Raw genomic sequence first — 27323 nt, forward strand, 5'->3', positions numbered from 1 at the left:
CTCGCTATTTTTTTGAAGGTACTGTAGTAAATAAATGTAAATAATATGTACTTTCTCGTACACTTTATATGAATGTCGGTATGTCATACATATAAATCCAATGTAATACATGTTGAATACATTCCATACGTGTTCACCCATTTTAAATAGCTCTCAAAATCAAATTTCACTCCATCTGCCCATTCACAGACGGTATTTATCGGTCACTTTTCCATTCAAATATTCTTTAAAACAAAAAGGTATTTGCACTCATTGGGGGCAATATAATGCACAGTTTCAAAAAATATATATATTAGACCATACTTTATTTATAGACCATTTATTTATTGTTATTTCATGTTAAATGCCCGGCACAACTTAAAAATTCATTTGCTAGGACAAATATGATGACAGAGAAAAACAGCTGATAAGAGTTAAATTTCAGAGACGTTCGAGACAATTTCCAAAAGTTTTCTTGATAATAATCAAAGTCACTTCACAAATTCTTCCATAAATAGCTATGGCATTGGACTGTCAAAAAAACGGTGATTCGTTCCATGTATTCTTTTCTGTCTGTCACGTGGTACAGCTTTTGTGGGACAAGGTATTCAAATGAACAAAAAAGTGAAGAAAACAAGGTGTCTAATAATTTTTTTCCATGGATGTATCGCCAAAACAATGACAAGTGATCACCAATGTGTGCGCACAATGTGATGCCTGCAAATTAATTTTATGAGCGGACAAAGCTCGTGTGGAAAAAGCTTAACCACTTGAAATTGTTTCAAGAGTTCTCTCTCGTCTCATTCGCCGCTGAAATCTCACACACAGAAAGTAAACATGAAAAAATACACACGTTTGCACAGATTGATTTCAAGGTTTATTTGGGACACAAACACTTGAAGAAGACGTTCCCATCAATCCTCCACGGATCAAAACCATCTTGCTGAAATGGGGGGGGGAAAAATGGCTTTACATTGCAGTGGGGGTGGAAAGTAGCTTAGTATGGATACTATAGCTCTTAGGTAAAATTTGATTTCAACTCCAACTACTTCACTGTATATAATGGTTACTAATTCATTTACTTAGTGGGTGACATAAAACATATAAAATCATCTCATGAGGAAAAATATCAATCGTGTTGAGTTTAATAAATGAGCTTGGAATATTTTAATGGCTCGAGTCTGTCTGGCCGGAATGTGCCATCTTAACTCTTTCATGCGCCCTGTAACCTGATAACATGATAAGCTGTCCACTGTAGTGACCGCTGTCCCTGAAAGGGTTAAAAGCACCCCCATCGAAGAAGTTGTCATTTCATAAAGGACAACAATAGAATTATAATAGAGCACGCAGGACTGGAGCCAGAATTGAAGCCACTGTTTGGAATGTTGTTAAGCAGTGGCAAACAGAGCTGCAAGACAATACAATTCACTGGCCACAACATTAGGTACACCTGCACCACAATATAATTCAACTTAATTAGGAAGATATTCACATTTTTTCCCCCCATATATGATATGATGAATACATTGCTGCAAATTACAATCCCGGTGATGAACATCAATCTATCCATTCATCGATTTTCTAGTGTGTTTGTCTGGTCCGTGAGAGGTGGGGTACAACCTGGACTAGTCCCGTCAACGTGTCAGTCACAGGGCATAATTAATAAGAAAAAAAAACAAACCAAAGAAAAAAAAAAGATGCAGTACAAGGATGAAATGTTGAATGACTGGTCAGTCATGGCAGATGTATAAATGAGCCACACTCACACTTCACACAGGAGGAAGTGATGGCAATGGAGGCTTGATAAAACATCCCGATTAGCTGTTGTTTTTTTTTTTAGCTGAAACCACGGAAGATGAGGACGTCAGAATCCTGGGGAGGAGAAGAGCAGGGTGGAGGTGAATTCTGACGATGGAGATGAAGCCAAGAGAAAGCATGCCTGAGGAATGATTCAACCAGCACTTGGCTACATGCTGGCACGTCGCAGACATCATGCGCAAGAGTCTGGTTGGCGGAGTAGGCGAGGAGAGAAAGGCCCGGACACATATTACGAGTTCAAACTATACGGCGGAACCCCGCAATTGGCAGCCGATGGGGACCTGGCTGGCTTGTAAATATTGATTCTGAACTGCTTCAGATGATGGACGTGGCTCAAGGAGATTTATGTTTTTGTTTTAGTCTTGCTGTTTTGTGTATTTGTGATGTGGTGGCAGTGGTAGAGGCGGATTTAGTGGGGCGAATCCCCAATCAAGGGCCAAATACATCATCCGGCACGGAAATGTACGCTGTACTTTACATAAAAACCAAACTCAAACGCATCAAGTGTTGAAGAGGCCCAATGAATACACAAATAGTATACAAACAGTACAGTGATCCCTCACTTATCGCGGTTAATGGGGACCGAGACCTCCCGTGAAAGAGGAAAATCCGCAAAGTAGTAAATTTAATGGTATACATGCATGGAGAAGTAAATGTTTATAGTAATTAACATTACTTAATGCTATACTGTATATATATATATATATACGCATACACACACATACACATACATGTATAAGATGTATAAGTTAGGTTAGGTTAGTGTATAAATAACAAAATACAGTAAACATAAACATGAAATATACATGTAGTACTGTATATGTTGCTCTATGTGACTCGCTGTTGTTTTGCTGACTTTTGCGCTGCCTCTTGCGGGCTTTTTGTGGCATTTTCGCTATTTTTTTTGGGGGGGGGTGAATACTTTGGAAAAATCCGCGATGCACTGAAACCGCGATAAGTGAACCACAAAGTAGCGAGGGATCACTGTATTTCAAAAAAATGCCACAGAGCCATGACAAGACACTCCAGCGGGCTGGATATGAGAAAAGGCTGTGTGTGTACCAAAGACAAACAATTTTCCCAAGAGTGACATCAATACAGTAGATGACAATACGTGGTCTTGCACAAAGAGATGAAGAAAATTCCTTCTATAGATTTACAGAAGATGGCCACAAAGGTTCAGAAATAGTGCGGCGCCTTTAGGAGCACCTCCAGACAATAACACCTATACTGTCGAGAGATGACGAGGTTGTTAGAAAAATGTCATTCAGCATATAATTGCATTTCATCTCATTCTTGCCCTTCGGCAGACAATGCCGCCTTCTTTTGTGAGGCCCTCGGTGGCTTTTGTGCAGGCGGCACAATCCAAAATGTCACAATCCATCACAAGACTTCCATAATGATAAACATAGTTTGTTGTACAGCGGAAACCCTTCAAAGTCAGAGTCCCAAATGTGGAAAAGTTTTGACTTTTGGGGGCAGGTTTTTTTTTTTTTTTCACCACAGAAAGGTAAACAGTGTGCTCAAAACAACAGACCCTCATATTGAAAAGCTGCTTAGTGCAGTTGAATCCAAAAACTTTTTTTAATAAAGATCACCAACTCCGGCCATACCTGAAATACGCCCCGCAGTGACTGTATCACTCTGACAATACCTTGCTGCCCCCCTGACCCCCCTGTAGTGTCACGCACCGCCACACCCTGTACATTAGGTTAATGTCTTGATATTTGTATTGGAGTTAATAGTGTTCAAAAATGAATATAGATATGTTGCCAATGTATGCTAATGGGTGATTTTGGGGGAAGGGCGGCAGGGAGTATTTGGATATTCGACCATATTTTAACTTTATTGATAATCACTATCCGTAGCCTGCTGGCTTTCGTCATGAAAGGTTGTCGTGAGGTCTCCGCTTGTGCGGTGCAGTTTTAACTCGTTTCAAACATTTCAACCTGTTCCAAAAGAAATGCAGTGTGGACAGGGCTTTAGTATTCCGAGATTAAGCAAGTGAAGTAACATCATGAACTTTTAACAGCATGAATAGATATCTTGGCAGAGACAGCAGCAGGAGGAGGAGCAGTAATCAATAGTATAAGAATGCGTATCGATTTTTGGTCCAATAATGTTTCTCAAGAAATCAAGTTGTGTGCCGGGACACTTGTGAGCATTTTTTTTTACATTTTTTTTTTTTTTTACACTTGTGAGCATTTTTTTTTACTTTTTTTTTTTTAAACTGAGGCTCCTAAAATAGTGTGACAAACTGTATTTTAGCAATGACAGAAGCACGGTTAAAATAACGGCGAAGTGTGAAGCCTGACAACAGATGGGACTTGGCCATCCTGAAATAATGACGCACTGATGATGGTGGACGAGCAGGCTAAAATCAGTGATGTCACTTCAACTGTCTTAGCAATGAGATTGTTTCTTTAACCAATCAGATTTCAAATTGGACCTCATAAGGCGAGCGATCTGGCCATTGAAGACGTCAGGGTTTTTCTGTCAGAGCAAAACTTGTAACAGCCAATAGCAAAACACGTCTATATATAAGCGTCTGTACATTTAATCACCAGCATCTTGAGTGAGTATGAGCTCGTTAAAAAAAAACAAAAAAACGTAGGTCTCTTTTATTTTATAAATATTCATTCTATGATATGTTGGGCACGTGTGTTATTGTATTGCATTTTTATATGGTTTTGATGGTTTCTATAACTGCGATGTGATCGTTGCGGTATTACTCTGAAGGGCCAAATTCACAGCCAGCCAAGTAAGTGGTTATTAAGAAAGTAAAGCACACACGGTATCGGCTTGGCTCACCTCAGGGTCACCTCCGAATAACAGTAATGATGCAAGTCAGAATCAGACAATAACAACCACTCTCAGGAGAGACAAGTTATTAAAGAAAATGAAGGACAGAAAACAACTGCCGCTGCAGCAAGGTGGCCGATAGTGAAGTCAAATTCTGCGGCAATATAAGGCACTACAAGTGGGAAAGCTACAAACCCAATTGCGGTGATGTTGGGGCAATTTGTGAAACATAAATAAAAACCAAACACAATGATTTGCAAACCATCGTGTTGAATTGAATACACTACAAAGATAAAACATGTTCAAACTGGTAAGCTTGATCGTTTTGAGCAAATAATCGAAAACTTAGAACTTCATTGGGAAATGAGTTTGTAATATTCGCGCATGTCTTTATTTTTCTCATTTCTAGCCTTGTTTTTAAAGTTGTTAGACCGACTTGGTAATGACAAAGGATCCTGGAGCAATCGAGAGACCGGCAGCGATTTACTTCACACCGATTGTACCGGCTCAGCATCTTGCCTATCGGTTGGAACCAAAAGCCGCGAGCAACAAAACACGAGTGGTGGTGATGGCGGGCAGCTGTCAACAAATTCCACAGCTTCGGCGCCAAAGCCGAGATGACCCTCTGGCGGGAGTTGACATTAATCCTAAGTCTTCCAGTCGGCGCGAAGGCAATGAGAGGACACAATGCGGTGCTGGGAGCCAATGCTGATCGAGGCTCAAACGGACCAAGGTGCCGATGCTAATGAGCGGATCTGCGGCTCCTTAATGAGCCCGCATCATTTGATGTCCTCATTTACAGTGAGCCGTGTCTCAGAGGTGAAGGATAATGAGGATTCCCAGGGCAGCGGCTTGTGTAAGCCACCTCATGCAGGTCACACATGAAGGGACGCGACGAGCTCGGGGGGACATGGTGGTCAGTATCTTTTGAGAGGTTCGGGGGTGGGAGCATGTCAGCCATGCTTGATATGCTTGTTTGTACACTAATCATCGAATCACTGCAACCAAGTGAGAAAAATTTGGGCTCCCCCTGACAAATGCACTTCAGGCAACAACTCACAGGAAGAGGAAATGGAGAAGTGCGAGAGGGATTGCAGGTGGGTACCATAATTGGGGCTTGATTCTGACCTTGTGTGATATGTCTCAACTCTGAAATAAATGTACATCTTCGGAGATGCCTTGAGATAAGAGCAACCCAAATGTTGAGATTTTTCAACAAAGCAGCTGTCAATCACCTGTTTTATTATTATTATTAATTTTTTTGTGAACTTTCTTCAATCTCATCATCTGGTTGGCAAATAGTGAACAATTCATCAAAAAGACCCTTGAGGCAGTTTAACACGGCTCCCAGTTTAAGTTTACTGTCATGAGAAAATAAAACGAAATTTTTTTTCTGCACTGTGAAGCACAGCTAAAAGCACTGAATTTCCTCAAAAGCCGACAGTGCGTCTTATAATCCGGTGCGCCTTATATATGGATCAATATTTTGATTTCTCGGATGTGGTATTTTAAATATTCTGTAAAGCGCTTTGCTACAGCTTCACCGGTTGTGAAGGCTCTATATAAGTAAAGCTGTATTTATTCGTATTCCCTTTAGCGTAGCTCCATCTAGTGGATGCATAATGCAATGGCAGCCAGTATTGTCACTTATATTCAATGCGCCTCATAATGTGGTGTGCCCTATATATGAGAACCGTTTTACAATAGGCCATTCTTTGAAAGTGCGCCTTATACCCCAAAACGCCTTCTAGTGCCGAAAATACGGTACATGTGAATTGAAAACAACCAAACACAGCCTTAAGACTAGCCTGCTAGCTTGCTGCTAGCATACTGTGCCCTCAGTAATTAATTACTTATTTTGTAGCTGAACGGATTTTTGAAATATTTTCATTTTTTTTGGTTTTTAAGTTTTCACAATAAAAGCTTACACAATTTAAATGTGTTGTAATTTTGAGCTTTGATGTTTCAGAAAAAAAATCCACCTGTTGCTGAATCAAACCCTTATTTCAAAATCATTACTAAACATATTACAGCTCTTGGTGCAACAAAGTTCACAGAGGATGTGTGTCCTGACAGCCCCCTACTCTTACTGATGCGGAGCAGATGAATTAGGCGAGCTGAATTTTTGTTGTTGTTTTTTTCTTTTTTTTTTTTCCTATTCGCGACAAACAGAGCATGACATGCGCTTCAACAATGGCAGATGGATGAGGAGTCAGCCCCATTTGATGATGCCCGGATCCGGTGGTTTGAGGTTTATTCAAGGTGCACAGGTGGCAGTGGGAGTTTGGCAACGCGATTATGCAAACAAAGAGAGGAGACAAACATGTGAAGCATCAGGAGACACTTCTGAAATCGCCGCTGATGTGTGCTTTTTTTGGGGGGGAAGATGCCACGCCAACAGGAAAACAGTTGTATCTATCTGTTGGTCTTGGTTTTTTTTTTTTGGTGACATGTCCATGCACCAAATATGTAGTGCAGTGAAAAAGTATTTGCCTACTTCCTGATTTCTGTGTTCTTTGCATATTCATCACACACAAAGTTTCAAAACCAAATTTAATATCACACAGAGAGAACCCAAGCAAATACAAAATACACACACACACACACACACACACACACACACACAAAAAAAAAAAAATCCAACCCTACCTGTCCCTATGTAAAAAAGTAATTGCCCCCTGAACCTAATAATGGTTTTGCCACCCTTGGCAGCAATAACTGAAGTCAAACATTTGCGATAATTGGTGATGTGTCGTTCACATCGCTGCGGAGGGCCAACTCTTCTTCGCAGAATTGCTTTTAGTCCGCCATATTGGAGGGTTTTCCAGCATGAAGTGCCCATTTAAGGTCACACCACAGCGTCTCAATTGGTGCACAGAAGAATTCATTATCCCATCAACAGCAAGTTGCTAAGGTCGTTAATCACTATTGTTTACATGCGTTTCGAACCCATAGTTTGTTGAACATTTCTATTAATCAACTTGTTGGGCGCTGTTCGATTTGTGATTGGGAGTGTGTGTAGGTGGCACTTCCGCCAAAAGTAACTGTTTGTATGACCTGATGTGTTAACTGTTCACCACTGAGCACCATTTGAATATTTGACCTTTTAACAGGCCCCGTGACATTATGCTGACATTTTCAGCCATAAGCCCTCCCATGCTTCTTAATCCCGCTGGCAGTGGACTGGTCTGACCCGCGCTCTCAGCACCGAGGCGAGACAAGTGCCACTCCTGATGAGACAACACCATCATGCGTTTGGAGCAGGGAGGGGAGAGGGAGAGACGGAGGGGCTCAAAGCATGCAGAAGCAAAATGGTGGAATCGTTAGTAGACTGAAACATCAAATTACAAAAGAGGCGCCAAGAAGATGGGAGGGGAAAAAAAGGCTTATAATAACTCAAAAAGCTCCGGCGAAGTAGTTGGGAGATGAGCCTCTTGTTTTGTATTTTTTGTTTTTTTACTGTTTGAGTTGGAAAAATGCTTTTTTTGCGGTACACACAATAAACGCTTTTGCATCATGATCTTTTCTTAGTCATAATGTACACACATACATCAGTTTGCTTCTTGTTACCATTAGGACAATATAAGTCTTGCAATGTTGCTTTAATTCTCCACCACGCTGGGTTTGACATAACACAAAGGTATGATTGAAGCGGTGACTTTTCACATTTAATTTTTGAACTGTTCGCTAAAAATCTAGCATTTGTCATTCAGGAACGACAACCATTTGATGCAGACTAGCTCGTTTTTTTTCAAAGGCGCAAAAGGTTTTTGCATTTAACCCTTTCATGTACAAATAATGATAACCTGATAAGCTGTCCACTGTAGTAACCGTTGTCCCTGAAAGGGTTAAAATAATTTTTGATTGTTTCTTTTGTAATATCCTGCGGTGGTTTTCATTAACTGTATTTTATAGCCTATGAAATATTTCATTCAATGTATAAAGAACTGTTAGCCCAACAGCGTAAGTGGTCAATTCATTTTTAACCTCTTATAACTACAGTATCAATAAAAAAAATACCAATGCGCGGTGCTAAAAACTGTGTTGTATTGTACCGGATTCGGCAATTTTGCTATTCAACGATATCAGTTTTACTTTTCAAATTGAATTAGTGAAAGAAACTAGGTTTTCTACAATATTCTAGTTTACTGAGATGCACATGTGTATAACACTCAGACTTTCGTATGTTTACTTCTGTCCTCTATGCAAGCATGTCCTCCTACGTGTTCAACAACTTTAAAAAAAAAAGCCATCAAATGACAAATACAAGATGACAACCAATTTATTTGGTAATACATTCTGCAAACTAGAAACTTTATTCAAACTTTAAAGGCTAAAAAAAAAAAAAAAAGAAAAAAAAGTAGGGTAGAAAATGTCAGGAGCAAGGAGAGAAACGCATCAATCTACAAGCAGGGAATGCAATTTGTTCAACTGACAACACAAACGGTACACCTCCCTCCCCCAACAGTTTCCTTTTTTTTTTTTTTGTCTTTCCTTTGGAGCTGAAACATCATAGAAAATATACAGTAGTCATAAAAGAACTCACAGGGGGGCCCTCCAAGAAGCATTTGAATCAATATTGACAATACTTATCTACAACACTCCAAAGCTATTTTTGAATGTATTCATATATAGCACAGCAGACACTTGCAATGCTCTTGAGGTCACCTTGTGAACACACTAGTGTTTGTTTGACACTCCAGAAAATGAAAAAGAAAAAAAAAAATGAATAAAATAAAGATTTCAATGTTGTTTTTCAAAAAACTAGTGTTTGTTTGACACTCCAGAAAATGAAAAAAAAAAAAAAAAGAATAAAATAAAGATTTCAATGTTGTTTTTCAAAAAGTGTCACTTTTTTTCCCCTCCTCGATAGCTTAAGTACCTTAGCGTGAACATGAGCAGCGTTTGTTTGTCTTCCTCATTGGGCTTTGTTCAACATGTAACTGGGTTCCCCTCAGGGAAGGTTACATGCAGCCGAGGATGACAATGGGAACTCTCGATACCTTTTAACCATTTTTTGGGGGGGGTAACCATTTTTTTTGGGGAGGGGGGGTGAAATTACATTTTCTGTTTGAGAAAAGGTGATTAGACACACAGAGCAACAGTGATTACGACTATGGCAGTGACTCACACCTGCACCTCATTTAACATTTGTTACAGAGTAGTATTAGGGACACACTGAAAAATCAAAAAGTTAAATTACATATACAGCATATTTTATATGTATATATATATAAAATACACACACACACACACACACACACACACACACACACACACACACACGTATATAGGAGGTGTGCATCTCTCCAATAATAGACTATTCCATTTGCATCTCAATATATTTTAGTGGAACAATTGGATACGGTTCGGTTCGATTCGCTCAGATCTTTTAAATCGAAAGTCCCCCCAATGTACTTTAATGAGAATAGTGACAAAATGCCAAATGTTTTGCACACGAATGAATGAGTCAAACGTAACATTATGAATACATTTACATAGCTATACATTAAAATGTAATGTTACAAGAATGTCATGAGAAAAATGGGGACAAAAAAAATCATGATATCATATTACCAGAACAGTCATATTACAACAAAACTCATATTGCTGCAACAATAAAGTCATGATAAATGCCATAATATTACGAGAAAAATTAAATGAATATCTATTACATGACAAACTAATTGTGATATAATTAGAAAATTGACGCATGATGAAAAAAGAATGTTAAGTTACAAGAACAGTCATGTTACGGCAATTATATTGTTGCAACAATAGTCATAAGTCAAATAAAAAATTGGAAGATCAAAGAGAATGGCGACAGTATTAGCACAAAAAAATGCAGTATTAACGTAGTATTACGTACCTTAAATTTTAAGAATAAAGTCAACTTTTAAAATTGTCAGCTTCTCACCAATAATTCTTATAATCCAAGTTTTATATTTGAAATCTTGTGGTTTTATTCCCAGGTTTTTTTTTTGGGGGGGGGCATCTCTTTACAAATGGTAAATCTTTTTCCACCTAAGTTTCCTTTTGTAATATTCTTCTGTAAAATACTCTGTTTTCAGTGTGACCCTAACACTTTGGATGAAGTTGAACCTGCAACGCTGGATACTACTGAAGATTTGTGAGTGTCCCAACATCGGAGATTAACGTCACGCAGCAGGGTTCCCACTCTTCCACTTGCTTTTTCTTTATGGACCTTTTAAGGACTTTTGAGGGCCAATTTGGCAAATTTTAAGGACTTTTTCTCCATTCGGCAGGGGATTCACAGTGGATTTAATGAACAGAAAGCCACATATCACTGAGCTGGTGTTCAAATCATTGGTGCCAAAGGAAGGGCACATTTTTATTCTTAGGGGCAGTCAGCTAACCCTTTATTTGACATACTGGATGTCAAATTGGCCCGAAATGACCCGAACAGATCGGGAGACGGCGGGAAAAGCAGGGCGGGAACCAGGAAGGCATGTAGCCCGACAGCAGGGTTTGAGGGCAAGGGCGCCAGGCGCATTTTCTGACAAAACTATTAATTGTAAGGATGGGGAAAATGACATACACAAATGAAATGAACACCACAGCTTAATTTTTAAGGATTTTTATTGATTTTAGAAGCTTTTCCTGAAAATTAAGGACATTTAAGAACATAATTTTACAACTTCTTTTTTATGAACTTTAAGGACCCGTGGGAACCCTGCTCAGGTGGTTTCAAATTAACATCATTAGTGTTTTTATATCTGTACTTGTTTTGAAAGTTTTACTCGCCATCCAAATTTTTTTTTGTATCTACACACATCAAATTCTTTGTGCAAGTAGAGAATAAAATACAAAAACCATGAATGAAGGTAAATGAGGTATTTTCGGTTTTTGGTAAATGAAACGGGATTTAGTTTTGAGGGGGGGAGGGTGTAAAATTGTGATGGGGCTTTGGGACTGAAAGCCATGTGATGGAAACTTGACAATCGGAATGAAGCCAAACACCATTTTTTTTTTTTTGTTAAAGGTATCATGGCCAAGTCTCTTCAAAACTAATTCCAACTCGAGCGATACTGAATACAGTCACTTTGTTATTCATTCATTACAATCAGCAAACCCAAAGGCTTCTCAGTGGTAAAAGCGGACAGAAAAGCAGGTGGAATTCTTTTTTTTTTTTTTTTCAACTTGTATCAGGAGAAAAACAAAAACAACAACAAAAAAAAAAACAGACAGGTAACACAAATGCCATGAACGTTTCTCAATAAAATATCAATGAGGAGCTATCAAATAAATGGATATTATCGTGTAAATCTTAAAACACTGCATTCAACCACCCAAAGTCATGATTGTAAGTCTTTAATTCTTTTACTCCATATTTTTAAAATGTGTGTTATTTGCTCACACGCACACGCAATAGGATATTTATACTTTACTGAGCCACCACTTGATCAGAATTATTCACAACCTTTAAACCATGTTGCTTACGTGCAACAATTGTCTTCATCATCATCATCATCTTTGTCTTTCAGGTCAATTCACTTCCAGCCATAGTTCATCACACTATTTAACAACCACAATAGCTTGCTGCATTAGTCTTTGTTGTTGTTGTTGTTGTTGTTGAACCTTTAAATTGTACCCTGTGTGGTCGTTGACATCGATGCACATGACGGTAAGCTACGTAGCTGCTTCAACATGGACTCTACAGCACCACCAGTGGGTAAAAAAATATGGTGAGATTTCCATCACCTATAACACATGGGCTTTTTTGGGAGGGCCATAATGCCACCACAGCAGGTTAGAAAGTGGCTCGGGAAGCAATTGAGTCAAAGAATTTGCGACCCACGACAAGCAAGGTGGAGTTAGGATTGTCATTTTGAAAGAAATTTTTAGTATCTTGTTACTATGACACTGGAACTGCCTGAAAACCGGAGATCACCGTATGAAAGGAAGGATTCCAATAGTAGTTTTACAAACTAAACTGAAAAGGACCCCAAGACAAAGCAGAATCCCATTTTGTCCGCAGGGAAAAGAAAAGAAAATCTAACTCAAACAACATATTTATTCCTTGAATGTTAATAGTCAAAAATATATACATACATTAATTTCCACAATGCAATTTTAGAGCATAAAATAGCAGAAAATGAAGGAGAAATAACGACCTTTCCTCTTGAAGAAATGTATCTGCCTTGTGAGTGGGGAAAAAAAAATCGTCAATGACGAAGCAGGTGGGTGGGGGTGTGAAACACGAGGTTAACACACACAACTCATTGGCGCTAGCAGCAAGCTAGCAGCAAACTAGACCGTGTGGCCTGCCTGGCTTGGGCGCACAGAAAAACCCCAAGGAAACAAATACAAAAAAAAAATAATAATGATGCTGTCCACAACCATCGCGACACTTTACAATCAGCGGATTTGTTCTTGGTATGAATGCCCCCCAAACCCCACAAAAAAAAAACAAACAAAAAAAAGAAAGAGGAGAAAAAAAAGACAGCCTTTAAAGTATTTGAGCCAACAGTTGATCCTATGAGGTCACACCATAAAATAATCAGTGCTCAAGTGTTTACATCAGTCCAATTACAATATCATCTTTAAGATACGCCCCCACTCACCAGGTCGGTGGGAGAGGACACATGGGGAAATGTCCACAATTTTAAAAAGTTGGGATGTCAAAGGTTGTGCCACACAAAAGTTAGAAAGAGAACAGCTTGCACGCACACGCGTGCACACACAGTTGGCATAAAGCTGAAAGAACGTAGTTAGTAAAAAAAAAATCAAACCACTGTACGACTTGTGAAAGACATCCATGAAACAGACGGATTGTGTCCTTGGGACAAACAATAAAACTTGGCTTAATAAATGTCAAATTGTTCAGAAAGAGCATGCACAAATCACACTCTGAATACGAATGTGATATGGAAAGGGCACACCAAAGCTTTGTAGCCCCCCCCCACCCCACCCCCAAAAAACAGCCTGGTGTGTGTGAAGCGTGTGACGAACAAGGATACGCGTGCGCGTACATACACACAAGCACCCACGCACACTTGCAAGTATCTAGTCAGACAGGTGGCTTTTGTTTTAAAATGACACTTTGCCGTTATTATTGGAGCATGTACAGAAAAGAAATGCATACAAAAATAAAATACATGTTTGTTTTTTTCCAAAAAGCACATGGAGGGGGATAATTAGGGTGGTAAATGGTTTTGATATAGAGCTTACTGTGCTGTCAACTATACAATTTACCCGTTTCTTTAAGGAGCATAGACCAACTGAGGAGAGAGGAAAAGTAAAAGCGTGGAGGCATCGTGCCCAGAGAACAAGCAGTAATATTCACTATGTAGAAATGGGTTAAAATTCCAGAAGAGCAGGAAAAGGCAAATAGTGCATAAAAAGGTTTTCTTTTTCATTTCTTTTTTTTTTTTTTAACTTAATCAAGCTGCATTAAATACAGGCTGTTTGTACAGGACAATTGCACTTCACAAAAACAGAAATATACAAACGCACACAAGGAAATGTGAATCAAATTAATTACAGCAACAACAACAGAAAAAAAACCCAAACCTACTACATAAACTGATTATTGGGGGGTAAGAAATAGAGGTAAGATCGGGCGGCCCGAGCCCGACCTCACCCGAAATTTGGGTGGGGTCGGGCCTAAAATGTCAATCATTGCTTCGGGTTGGGTCGGGCTTCTCTCTCGCTGACTTGTTTTTTTTTTCGTTTTGAGGACGTCAATAGTTTTGGCCATGAGAGACCGTGGTTCGCAAAAAAAAAAAAAAAAAAAAACAAAAAAAAAAACCCGTACTGTACTAAACTCTTGCAATGACAAAGACCTCCTTCCTGTCTCTGTCTATTATCCAGCCGTCATTGTTTTTCTTTGTCTCTCTGCTTCTCTCTCTTAAAGTGCCACGCTAGATTCTTAAGGACGTACTGGTGCTGTGGTTAACGGTCCAATTTTCAAACGGTCTTAAATTTTTCCTAAAACTCTTAAAAAAAAAATCCGTCAATGATGGAAAATTGTCGGTTAATGTACCCTCTGCAGAAACAGAAATACATGTTTAAAAGATGTAAATATTTATACAGACTTGTTTAAAGATTTCATGACAAAAGACAGGCTTTAATTTGTTATCACAAATCACCCCTCCTCCTCCAGAGTCATCACAAATAAAATAGGAAATGTTGGCTTCGGGCTCGGGCCTGCAAATCAAGTTAAAATTGGTCGGGCTCGGGCCGGGTCGGGCTGGATTTTTTTGGCCCGATCTTACCTCGAGTAAGAAAGCCGTGTGGACTCATTTGTTATGTTTGACTTTAGAAGGGAAGTATTAGGATGGGTGAACATAAAGGGGAGACACGACGCTGGGTGGGGAAGTTGGATGGGGCGGGGGGTGGTCCTGAACTCCAGAGTGGACTGGCGCTGCACTATCTCCACGTTTGTGTGCATGCAACTCCTCTTCCTCTTCCTCCTTCTCCTCCCATGAAATGCCTTTCTTAGAAACCAAAAGCTCAGAGTGACGGCAAGACAGACTGCTGAGCTGGGCTGAGCTGCTGTGGGTCTTGAAGAGGATGGTGGTTTGTAAACGGTATGCTGTGTTAGTGGCGCGACGCTGCGTTACCACATGTCATCTGTGGACGCTGAGTCCTTGACAAGAGAGGAGAGGAAGGACAACACCCTTGAGACGCAGGTCCCAATTCCAACAGTATACACAATTAAAAAAATAAAAACATACTGAAGGGTAATGCGCACGTTTACTGACTAGGAGGCCCCAACATGGCACCGCTCACGTTTTATTAAGGAAATCTCATGCATCAACAACAGTGACTTTTTCTTTAACTGTGAGCGTTTAAAGACACCACATTATTTTGTGGCCTCCTAATGCAACGACTTCATGTTTCTTGGTAATATCAGGACCGTCATTGCAACGCATGTTCACTTTTGATGCCATTGAGATACTGCATCATTTTCGCTTGTGTCTCATCACGCTGTTGACTCTGATCGTTTGCCCGCCTCTCTCTGGCATACTGTCTCTTGTTTGTTATGTGCGTGGCAGAGGGGGGGGGGGAGACAGAGGGAGAGAGAGATAGATAGATAGAGAGTGAGAGAGAGAGAGAGAGAGAGAGGGCTTCTCTCTTTGCCTCCTCCTCATCAATGCCGATAAATTGTCTTATCATAAACAAGTCGACCTCGCGGGGATAGCTGGCCAGGAGCTAGCTGGAGGCTAACGGCGGCTATGCCGCGAGAGCTGCCTTCTACGCCACCAAAACAAGTCTCTTCGCCTCTCTCAGAAGACAATGCTGATGAATGTTAATTACTGCACAAGGTTTTATCATTCAAGATTTAAGTAAATACGTGTACTGCTGTAGTCTTTGTCTCAAATATGTAAAGTATAATCACTGTTGATATATTTTAAACATGCTGCTACCCACATATACTTACACAAAAATTCCGAGGGGGGCGCAAACCCTCCTTCACGGTTTTTCACTTATCGTGGCCAGGTCCCGGTACCCATTAACGCCGATTAGTGAAGGAACACTGTACTCCATTGTGGAGATACAGCATTGACCGTTTGTTCGCATTAGCGGGTACCTGACCCACTTCTACCATTTACAGCGTGGAGTTAGCTAGCTAGCTTCTGAGGCTCAGACATGTAGGCCACTCTAACCATATGAAAGACGTGTGATATTTGATTGACCACTGAGGAAGGCGTGGTTTCAGTGGACAAGCCGACAGTGTTTGAGAGCTGAGAAGACAAAACAGATTCAGACGATTTTCAAGCTTCATTGTAGACATATTTTTTTGCCATTCAAAATTGGCAGAGTTGTTAACAATACACTTCTTTGTGTTGTGTCAAATGTTTCAAGACGTGTTAATTGAATTTAAGAGTTGGAGCCCTGGGAAACGTAGCTGGAAATCGTAGTGATTGCCCTTGGTTAAAAATGGCACTAATTTGTTTGTGCACGTCGAAGCCTGATGGAAAATTAACATTTTAGTTGTGTTTATGTCTATTCGCTGAGCAAAAGCTACTCGAATTGAAAAACATGACTTAGTCAAATATTCAGGTTCACCTGAAATTAAATTAACTTGGATTAATAACCAAGCCTCTAATTACTGAGATTATTTTTGTAATGAAGTCCCAGCAGTTATCTTTTTTTATTTTTTAAATGAATGACGATGAATGGAACTCGCGGCCACGTTGGAAAACAGTACACACATTTCTGTCCTTGTCGTTCAGTATAATGTGCCTAAAATGACAATAATATTGTTAATTTAAAAAATGAATGCAATGTAGACGGCAAAGTCAGTTTAACGTGAAGACAATCACCTTTCGAGACACATGCCATAATCACCCACATCATCTTCCAGGTGTTGTCAGGGCTAAGGTGCCTTCATTGTTTGTTGGCCTTGTGTTTTACTGAATTGCAGTTATACTTGCACGACAAGTGGTGACAAGTGACATTCTTTCCAATGGGAAAATTGCTTTTGGAACTTGATCGACACTGATCCGTCCTTAGGAACGGATTGTGTTCCATTTTAGAAGTTCCATTGTATTTTGGTGGTGTTCAGGCTCCAATATGATATATGCACCGACCAAAACTGTTCCCTATTGTCTTTGTCAAGGCAAAATATTTGATACAGCTCTTGAGGGATGTCACGATTGAATATTTTTAGGATCGATTAATTGGATACAATTTTACCAACCAACGGTACTTGGACAAATTTCATGGGGTACATGTACTCATGAACTATTTTATTTCCAAGATGGTGAGTAAATCTTCTCAGCCCATTCATAAAATGGTATATGTGCACTACAATTTGTTTTGTTACTTATTCAAATGAGTTCCAGCTTTGTGTGGAAAATGTTCTAAGAGTTATATGGAACAATTGCAATTTTCTTATTTAACTTGATTTTGTTTTTTATTATTATATTACATATTTATTTTCATTATTTTAATTTGTATCCAATGCCCGAAAAATAAACATGAAAATTAAGGGGACAAAATAAAAATTTCATTCAATCATCAGTTGTGTTATGTTCTACTTTTGGAGAATGTATGACAAAAAGCTTCCGGGGATAAAATAAATACATGCAATACAATAAAATAAAAAGATCCGGAACCACTGCCATATAGGGCTGGAGTGGAACATTACAAGTTTTTGCTGCACTCAACATTAAACGTTTGGCTACCGTCAAAGCTTTTTCTCTAAAAGGACGATGACACGATCGGAGTGGTGAGATTGAAGCAAAGACCGGAACGGTCAAAAATGAGATTTTTTTGCAAGGTTTTCTTAAAGCCAAGGCAGGGCCAAGCAATCAATCCGCTCCGCTTTAGAAAACAGCAAGGCGCTTTATGTTGTAAGCCTTGAAAGTCTCTGCGAAAATTAAAACCTACAAGTTGCTGGTGCACTTTGGACTCCTCATTTGTTTCAAATATCAAACTGACTGAGGACCTCAAAGGGACCAGTTTGCTCAAATTAGATGAAAAACCAAAGTTCAAAAACAGCGCACTTTTTAATGATTTACTTGCTCTCTACAGCCAAAAAATAAAAATATAAAAAGAAAAATGCAGGAGGCAGCCAACGGAAAGTCAACTTGATATATTTGGATGGAAAAATCTTTCGATGGGATTTTGGAAATGGCCCTTCAGTATGTGATCGTGTAGCATTTGTGGATGTGGATTCCACATGGTGATACGGAACACAAATGTTTTTTTCTACCAACCAGAACAGAGAATAACATGAGAAGAAGGCACATGTATGTGAACTTTGGAATAAAATAAAAAGACAGAAAATTGAGAGGAAAGTAGACTTTGTTGAGTCTAGTTCAGCACATACGAGTGTATGCTTTTTCTTCAACTCCGATCAATATGACCAAATGTGGTATTTAGTGTTTTCTTGTGGTTAAGACCCACAGAGTATGCAGCTCGCGAGACTCAATATACCCCCTTAGCATAAAGACAAAGTCTGCAAATGGTAAACAAGGCAGACCCACAGGGTATGCAGCTCGCGAGACTCAATATAGCATAAAGACAAAGTCTGCAAATGGTAAACAAGGACTTTCAGACTTTTGACTTGATTCCCTCACTGAATATTGGCATTCATACAATCAGCGAAATTGGTGTCATTCATTCAAATGCTATAAGCGCAAAGAGACATCTTTGCAATGTCTGAATTATAAAAGATAATACAACTTGACTTCTTCAATGGACATAACACAGGGAATCTCAAAAATCGACCCGTTCAAATTCCTCATATCAGGAAAAATATTTCTTAAATTAAATTTTGCACATCGAACGGACAAGTGTGACTTCACTAAACCTAAACTTAAATAGTATTAACTTGTCTTTTTATGATTAACAATTATATCAGAAAAAAAAGAGGAATAATCAACAAAGGTGACCATGAAGTGCTGGTCAGTGGACGAACAAGAAATCAGAAAGACTCCGACATTGTGTAAATACCTGCGTCCAAAATTAGTGCGCGTTTCAGGGCCATGATAGTTGCCGTTGATCAGCAAGCGTGATAGGACTAAAATTCAGTCAGTATTGACCAACATTTTGAGGGAAAAACTGGATCTCATTTGGATATAATGTGGCTATGCATTTAAGTATCAACAGGTTGTGTGATATTTGACTGAAAGGAGTGCTGAGTCAAGATATGTGGTTATAGTGGCTATCGTCAAGACCACGCCCCTGTTCAAAGGTCTGGCTTTTGTGATTAAAAAAACAAAAAAAAAAGAAAATAAAAAGAAATCAGTTAAAAACCCTTTCCACCATGGGAACTAAAACCTGGAAAGCTCAATTGAAACAAAAGGAAATTATTGAGAGAGGAGCAAAACAACAACAAAAAAACTGACAAAATGTGATTGCACAGGTGCAGAGCTGCCAACTGACCAAAATTCCCTTCCGGAACAATTATCGCTGCCAACTGACCAAAATTCCCTTCCGGAACAATTTGCCTGAATTTCCACATTTCAAAAATGCTATCAAGAACATTACCATGGGACAGTTATTGTACCCCATTATATAATAGGAAAAAAAAACGATTTATCCATACTGTTCAATGGCAATGCAACCATTATTCTATAACAATAATTGCTAATAAAAGACATTTCAATTTTTTTTAATTTTCATGTGTAATACCTCAACCTGGCAATAGCACCTGCAGTTGCAGCCTGAATTAAAGTCAAGATGTATTTTTCTGAGTAAGTCACACTTTTTTTCATAGTTTTGCTGGTTCTCCCACTTTGACTCAGGTGCAACTTGTATATATTAATGTTAGAGGTTGGACTGACACCCCAAATCCCTGTTGCCTAATTACGCTGACTTTCTTTTAGTGGTTGGAAAATACTTTTGGTGCGTTACCGCTGGTGGCCTGAAGGTGGTGGTAATGCACCAATGCTGTGTGTGCAAAGAAATTCACCTATTTGCTCTTCAAAATGCTTTAAAGGAGAAGTCAACCCAAAAATGTTCCTGACAACAATATGTTCTATGCCGCCCCACTCGTCTAAACATGGTATTCTGATTAATATTTTGTTTAGGAAATATGAGGTGAGCGGTAAAATCAACACATTTTTGTCCATCTCATTGAGCGGCCATTTTGCCAGCTGCTGTGGACTGAAAATTACATCACAGTTGCTCAGGGCTCAGGTACCAACCAATCATTAGCTCAGTTTCAAAAAACAGACGATTACTGTAAGGAACATTTTTGGGTTGGCTTCCCCTTTAAGGATTATTGACCTTTTTCTCGCATATCGGTGAATGCAATTATAACAAATGAGTTTTATATTCTACATTTGTACATAGTTAATATTTTTTGCGATAACATTTCAGATCAGTTACTTGGTGCTTGGGAAAAAAAGTGTTACCTAACATGCGCAACGGTAGTTAACGTTTACGGTCCCACGTCAAAAAGCATGCATACTTCAACCAAAGCCAACGCCTCAATGAGTAAAAAGACTTTTGGAGAGACAAACTGGGATACTTACTGTGTCATCACTTCGGTAGGGGTTGAGTTTGTTGTACACAGCTTCAATAACACTTCGTCTGGAGAGGAGCAAAGATAACTTTTTGAAAAACGGTAAATGGTGAGTCAGCACTCATGTTCATTCCAAGTATAAAAGGTCACATACTTGCTTGCAAGCTCTCCCCCGGGAGGGAGGTTGGGGATGCTCTCAGATGCCAACGTCCTCATAACGTGGACTAAGTCTGGTACGCCTTCATCTCCCTGCTTTTTGAGGATGTCTGATGGAAAAAAACCCCACAAATAACAAGTAAGACTCCTGGACACAGAGGAAGGTCAAACATAAATATTTGCAAATGGAAACTAACAGATGGCTCGAGACTATTGGGCTCTTAAATGACTTGAATGTGTGTTGCGCACATTTGAAAAGAAATAGTCTCTCAATGAACTACTCCTTCGTTGTCAGAACAACTACAAAAATGGCCAAAGAGCTAGAGCAAACCGGAAGGACAAATACTACATAGCTGTTGCCTGAACTCTATAAGATAACGTCGCACGTTGCAGGTGTAAGTAATTAAAATTGAATCGCAGAGAGCGGCAGGGCAGACAAAAAGGACATTCACACTCTTGTCAGTACTCCAAAGGGTACGCAAAACAAACTCATCTGCAACACAAAAAAGGCAGTTGGTAAAACGCTGATGAGTCTCTTGGAGTTCAAATTCATTGTTTGTGCTTGTGCTACTTTAGCCACGGGTTGGTTGCCAAGCTACGTGCGGTCTGTTAAATCTTGGTTTTTGTGGGATAAATTCAGTAATTGAATTGTAGCATGATTTTAACTTCCTAGTCAAGCATTTCACTGTTTTGAAGGCTAAGCAAATCATAATTTGTGTCAATGTCATTGAAATTAGATTTGACCAGTAAAATGTGATTCGGATTTTAAAGTACAGTAATTCATGTTAAAATAGCGCTCATGTTTAAATAGGTAAATTTGGGTAATTTCAAGGAACAAATTAAAAATAGATTTAAAAAATTATACTTGATAAATATGCTTAAATAATTGACATTACACCCGATTTTACAATTTAAGATTTCATGAAAAAAGGTTGGGTTTCACACAATGTATTTTTATTTAGGTGGCGTTTTGGTGTACTTCTTTGTCATTACAGGAGTTTAAAACATGATGGTATCGTATATAGAATATTAAGTCTAATGTTTGTACGCTTTTTTTTTTTGTGTGTGATTAAAGGAAAAAGAAAGCTGCCTAGTCATTTGAGTGAATTCCAGCTTCAAACTGCATAGATGATACCATCCCTTACAAGTGGGGACTGCGTGGGAAACATTTAGAATTTGACATTCACTTTTTTAGGGGGTATGACATTTACTCCCCTAAACAAATTGTTTCAGCCTGGTGACGTTCCAAACTGTGTAATTTAGTGGACTGATTAATAAACAGCTAGCGCTGCCAACTGCGAGAAATATTAACTTGTGTGCACAAGATTTAGATCATTCTGTAAGAAAAAAAGTGTGAAGTCCCGTCTTAAAAACACAAACATAGCCTCTTTCACAAAGTTGACAGATAGTTTAGGTTAATTAGAAATTCATCCCATGAGGAATATTCAGTTCTCAGAGCAATATTATAGTGGCACTTTGAAATACGAATTTTTCAAGACTCTGCCAATTTAGTTTTTGCTTTACAGCATCTTTCCAACAGTAGTGGTAGAAGCCCATTCTCCTCCTCTATGTTCTATTTAAGTGTGTTATTATTCCATGTTTTGATAAAGTACAATATTATAAAGTGCTATTTTTATGATTAAATTAGTTTTTTGGGGAAGAAGGTTGGGATGAATTAATGGCATTTGCATTCATTTCAAAGGGGGGAGGGGAGGATGATTTAAGATAAGTATTAATAATTTTGTTGCAACCCAACAAGGAAACAAAGTACTGTAAGAGCAAAGAGCAGCAATGAAGTGTGATTAAGGAAATACAGTAAGCAGATGAGAGAACGAACAAATGAATGAATGAATGCATATTCTAAAAAAAGAAATAAACTGTTCTGGTAAGTCGTAAAATAATTTAATTGTGCTACAGCATTACTGATACAATGGGTGTGGTATGTTATGATTGACAGCGATAACGCTGAATTAAAATACAGTGTTGGGAACACCTATCGCTGTGCATGATATGCGGTATTATAACTGTATTGCCAATTTACACTAACTTGCCAATGATTGTACAGATGCAATGTCAGAGAGTCGGGTCAAAATCTAATCCTGACAGGCGCATTTTGAGAACTAGGCCGCTTGCCAAGAGTGTCGTCGTGTAATTTCACACTTTAATGCCACTCCAGAGACCCAAAGACAGAATTAAACCTCATCTTAATTTGATCCATTTAAACCACCTGTTATAAAACACAAAACAATCTGTCTTATTTGTTATTGTAAAATACCATTTATTTACTTTACCATAGCAGGAGTTCATTTGAAGGAGGCACAATGTCTTCTGATTCATTAAATGAAACTGTTTTTTCCTTGTTACAATGTGAATGGAATATCTAAGTGTCGTACGTTAAGAGTTTTCAGTTTGTGGGTTCCCTTGTGTCACTTATCATTGACAAATTTGCGTAGACAGGGTGACAAGAGTAAAAGATCTTCTGAAGTTACTTCTGTCCAAGTTTCCACTGGCAGCTTGGCTGTGAGACCATGCTGATGTGTAGTTTGTTTGTCCTGTTTTATCAATTCATTTTTCTCTTCAATGTGGTTTTCATGTGTTGCACTGCCTGGGATTTGGTGATGAAGTTCTGTCACAAGTGAAAATACAATTGATGCTTTTACTGCATTAATGGAGTCTCGCATGGACATCGCAGGGCCCAACAAGTAGTTCCACCCCTAACCGCTTTGATGGTTTGGAGGGAGGTCATTTCATGAGACTGAATCGCTCTGTCATAAGAGGCTAATTTCAGCCAGGCTAGAAACACAAGGTGTAAAGAATACTGCAATGTATGATCCGCGGGATATTTGGACAAAAGCTTTTCAGAGATATGTTATAAAGACAACTGGGAACGTTCACAGCTGTATTATTGTACCAGGAGGGCACATTTCCTCAGCAATACCTAAAGCACCATCTCAGATAGATCTGAGGCCCCTATTTGAGGACAAACAGTAATAGACATGCCTTAATTCCACTCAATCCAGAGTGTAAATAGAAAGATACAATATTTGAGGTGACATTTCAAATAGAGCACAAATTAATTTCATCCACTGAAACATTTATCCCGAGTCAACATTTTCCCTTCTCATTTCCTGGTTTCTTGTGTTTACCTTCTACTCTTGACTCCAGATACTTATCCAACTCGGCTTCTCGTTTTACTGCTTCTGAAGAAACTTTTGGAGCACCAGGAAAACAGATTAAAACAACACTCATATTGTCCCGACTACCCTGTGAAATAAACACAAAAGGTCAGAGTGGTTAGACTGACTGCGAGAACACACAGGTGTATTTTTTTTTTTTTTGGTCAACATGGCATACCTTGTACAGGCAAGTATCAACAATTTCATTGCTGACTCTTTCAAGATCATCCGTGACTTCTAGCCGTGACCGGACAAAGTCACAGAGTTCTTCATTGGCCATAACATCCCAGATGCCATCACAAGCAAGAATTATAAATTCATCATCCCCTTCGCATCTTTCGATTGCATAAACTTCAGGCTCGGGAGAGACGAGCTGCTCTGTTGGGCCTTTCCCATGCACACACTTGTAGTCGAAATCTCCGAGGGCCCGAGAGACAGCCAGGGAGCCGTTAACTCGCTGTATCATGACTGAGCCACCGGCATTCAGGATCCTCTCCTTCTCCAGAGGGTTACTGGGTTTGTGATCCTGCGTGAAGAAGTGCACAGCACCCCCACGGCTAAGGAGTCCTCGCGAGTCGCCACAGTTAATAAAGTAGACGTGGCTTGGTGATATCATCACGCCAACCGCAGTAGAGCCACTTCGGTCCACGCCGTGCTTTTTCTCTGAGATGGTTCGCATGTGATCGTCGATCTCAAGGAAACCTGTGCGGATGCCGTTCTTCACACTTTCCACAGAGGGATCCTCCTGCAGAGCACTCTGGAAGTCTGAGTTGCTGGTGATGTGCTCCAACAGGTGCTCGCAGCAATACTTGGCCACCTGAGAGCCGGCATGCCCATCATAAACAGCAAAAAATGACCAGGGGTCGAGACCGTGAGGCAAGCCAATTACTGCCGTGTGTGCATCTTCCATTTCTACCCGCCAGCCCTGCATACTGCTCAGCCCAAAACGCAGGCTGTTACCCTCACCATGGGAATTGTATTTTTCCATCTTTGGTTTGTCCAGAAATGCCCCCATTATGTCCCTCTTGAAACCTGTGAAAAGACATATGGCATGTGTTTTGATATTTAAATCAAGCAGCACTGTGTACAGAGGTAGCAGTATCTCATCTGTCAAGACTTGGACTTTGGAACTGGTGGGTCACAATTTGAGTACTACGGCAGCAAAAAAAAAAAAAAAATTCCGAACTACTACTGAGGTGCCCGCGAGCTCCTTCCATGCGTGTTATCTGGCTATGGCTACATTCACACTGCAGCACATGTTGCCCAATTTGGATTTTTTTTTTGTAAATTCCAATCTTTTTATTTAGTCGTTCATACACATGCACACAAAACATGACACTGCGTGGCTCAAGCTTAACTGACTTAAACATGGTCCGGATGCGAGGCCTCATCTCATTTCTCTATTCACAAATTCCTAGGCCCTTTTTACATGAGAGCACCTAGCCCCAGAAATTCTACTGAAGACATGAGGAGACTGACAGAGGAGGGAGATTGGATGAGGTAGTGTCTTGGGCGAAATGAGACATTTGTTCCTCGATTATGTCATTTCATGGAGACATCTACTCTAGATAACATAACCCATTGTTACATTTTACAACTGAACCGTCTGCGCGCCTGAATTACTCCAATTACCACAAATACCGACTGTGTGATTTATGTTTCAGGTGAGTCAAACATAAAACTAACACTTTTGTGCTACAGAACTTTGCAGAAGACTATCATGTGTAGTCTATGCCAAGCCCGTCTCCCCTGCCAGCACCAAGCACATATTTGGCTTTTGATAATATATACAGTAGGTTGGATGAGCGCAGCCTAAACCTCCATACTGCAGTCGCATCTGATACATGCCCGATTTCTAACCACATATGATAGAGGCCTGAGTCAGCTTTGAATAAAAAAAATACATTCAAATCTGAATTGGACTGCTCACATTGCATGAATTAAAAAAAACAACAACAAATACATGTCACATATGGGCAACAAAAAAAAAATGCAGTTGACCTGTAGTGTGAACGTTGCTTATCTGGAGTGTTACACACAAATAAACAGCAGTGTGAATGTCGAATTTCGTTTAAGGAATTAAATTGAGTAACATGTGTAAAAACTTCATTTAATATCCAAACATATTTGCTTCCATAGACTAGCAACTTGGCGTTCAAACAGCATGCTCTGCTCTAAAAATAGAAGGCCTGTGTACATATTTTGGCTACATATTAGGTACACTGTTGGTGTGGACTAAATTGAAACGCCCTTTCACCGCTGCCTGGCCAGGTTCAACTCGGAAAGTGGGGCCAAGGCTCGACTCTGGGAAGCACATTTTAATTAAAACAACGAACCATATCACCGACCTTCATAGCGACCAATACAAGGCGTTGGAAAGACCATTTAAAACTAGTCAAAGCATTCGTTACTAGCACGCAGAGCTAAGGCTCGCGTCACTAACAGACTGTCCAGTTAAACGATGACTACGATTTGGGCAGATATCGCGCCACCAACAGTGCATGCTCCGGTTCGCTCATTGGAATTGCGAACCTGTTGAGAGTGTGAAACAATTGTTGTTTGATGAACGAGATACGTAAGCTAAATAGCGCGTCTAAGACCGCGAAGCAAATAAACAAACACCCTCGCTTACTTGCGGGCCTTGACCCTTGTCCCTCACAGCTAACTTGTGCTAGGCTAAGGTATGCTACCATAGCGCGAGGCAAGGAGAGCCCCTCGGCCTTGCTAACGAAACTAGCTTTAGCCAAGTCTTCAAGTTACCGGCTCAACGACAGTCATTTCATGACTTACCGAATGTCCAAAATAGTGGTTACTAGCAACAGACGTCGAGGCGGTGACCAACGCTCGAGTTCACACCGGGACGGGAAGTCTCACGTCCAGCGACGAAAGTGAGCTTTGACTGGGTTTAGGCTCGGGTAGGTTAGCCGACTAGCAAAGAGCAATCGTCACACAAGACCCAGTGCATAGAAATGGCGTTTGAGCGGAGGTTTCTCTTTGGGTACGACCTTGATGCGTTACATTATCTCAGGAGGCGATCGCGAGGAATAGATTAGCGTTTTTGTTTTCGTGAGGCTTTGGGAAGCCAAGCCAGGGGGGAGCTGAAACGTCTGCCCCAGCCTCTCCACTTGACAGCTTGCTAGCTACCGTTAGCTGTTGGTGAGAAGAGGCACTCGGGGAGGACCCGGATGTTGCAGGTTGCCTTCGAAAACATGACATCATCCCTGGACACCGAAGACACGCTCACTCAGCGCGTAGGTTGCGAGCCTCATTTGCGCAGCCGGATTCGGATGCATTGCAGGGCATTTTTGAATGCAACCGACACTGTTATTTACATTTCATATTGTATATGCAAGCTAGGTTCAGAAAACATTTTTAAAATTGGAGAAGAGAGGAGAGAAGGAAGGGAGAGAGGAACGGTGCTTAGATGAATGGAAGAACCCCGGAAG

The 27323-nt window shown here is 39.9% G+C and overlaps 1 protein-coding gene across 2 annotated transcripts; it reads right to left on the minus strand.

The window, feature by feature from the left end:
- Positions 1–329: 329 nt before the first annotated feature.
- ppm1aa (protein phosphatase, Mg2+/Mn2+ dependent, 1Aa) lies at positions 330–27055 on the minus strand. 2 transcript variants are annotated; one of them, XM_019870159.1, is made up of 6 exons: positions 26668–27055; positions 24056–24909; positions 23848–23965; positions 20700–20811; positions 20556–20613; positions 330–1851 (listed from the first exon to the last, which is right to left on the minus strand). In XM_019870159.1, exons 2-6 carry the CDS (start codon positions 24890–24892, stop codon positions 1816–1818), a joined length of 1161 nt encoding a protein of 386 aa, XP_019725718.1. In that variant the 5' UTR covers positions 24893–24909; positions 26668–27055; the 3' UTR covers positions 330–1815. The 2 variants fall into 2 exon arrangements, with proteins under 2 accessions (XP_019725718.1, XP_019725719.1); XM_019870160.1 differs by lacking the exon at positions 330–1851 and adding an exon at positions 14874–15211 and having other exon boundaries at positions 26668–27054.
- Positions 27056–27323: the final 268 nt, after the last annotated feature.

This window comes from Hippocampus comes, unplaced genomic scaffold (assembly GCF_001891065.2).
Source record: "Hippocampus comes isolate QL1 unplaced genomic scaffold, H_comes_QL1_v1.1 scaffold43, whole genome shotgun sequence".
In the NCBI taxonomy this organism is placed as follows: domain Eukaryota; kingdom Metazoa; phylum Chordata; class Actinopteri; order Syngnathiformes; family Syngnathidae; genus Hippocampus; species Hippocampus comes.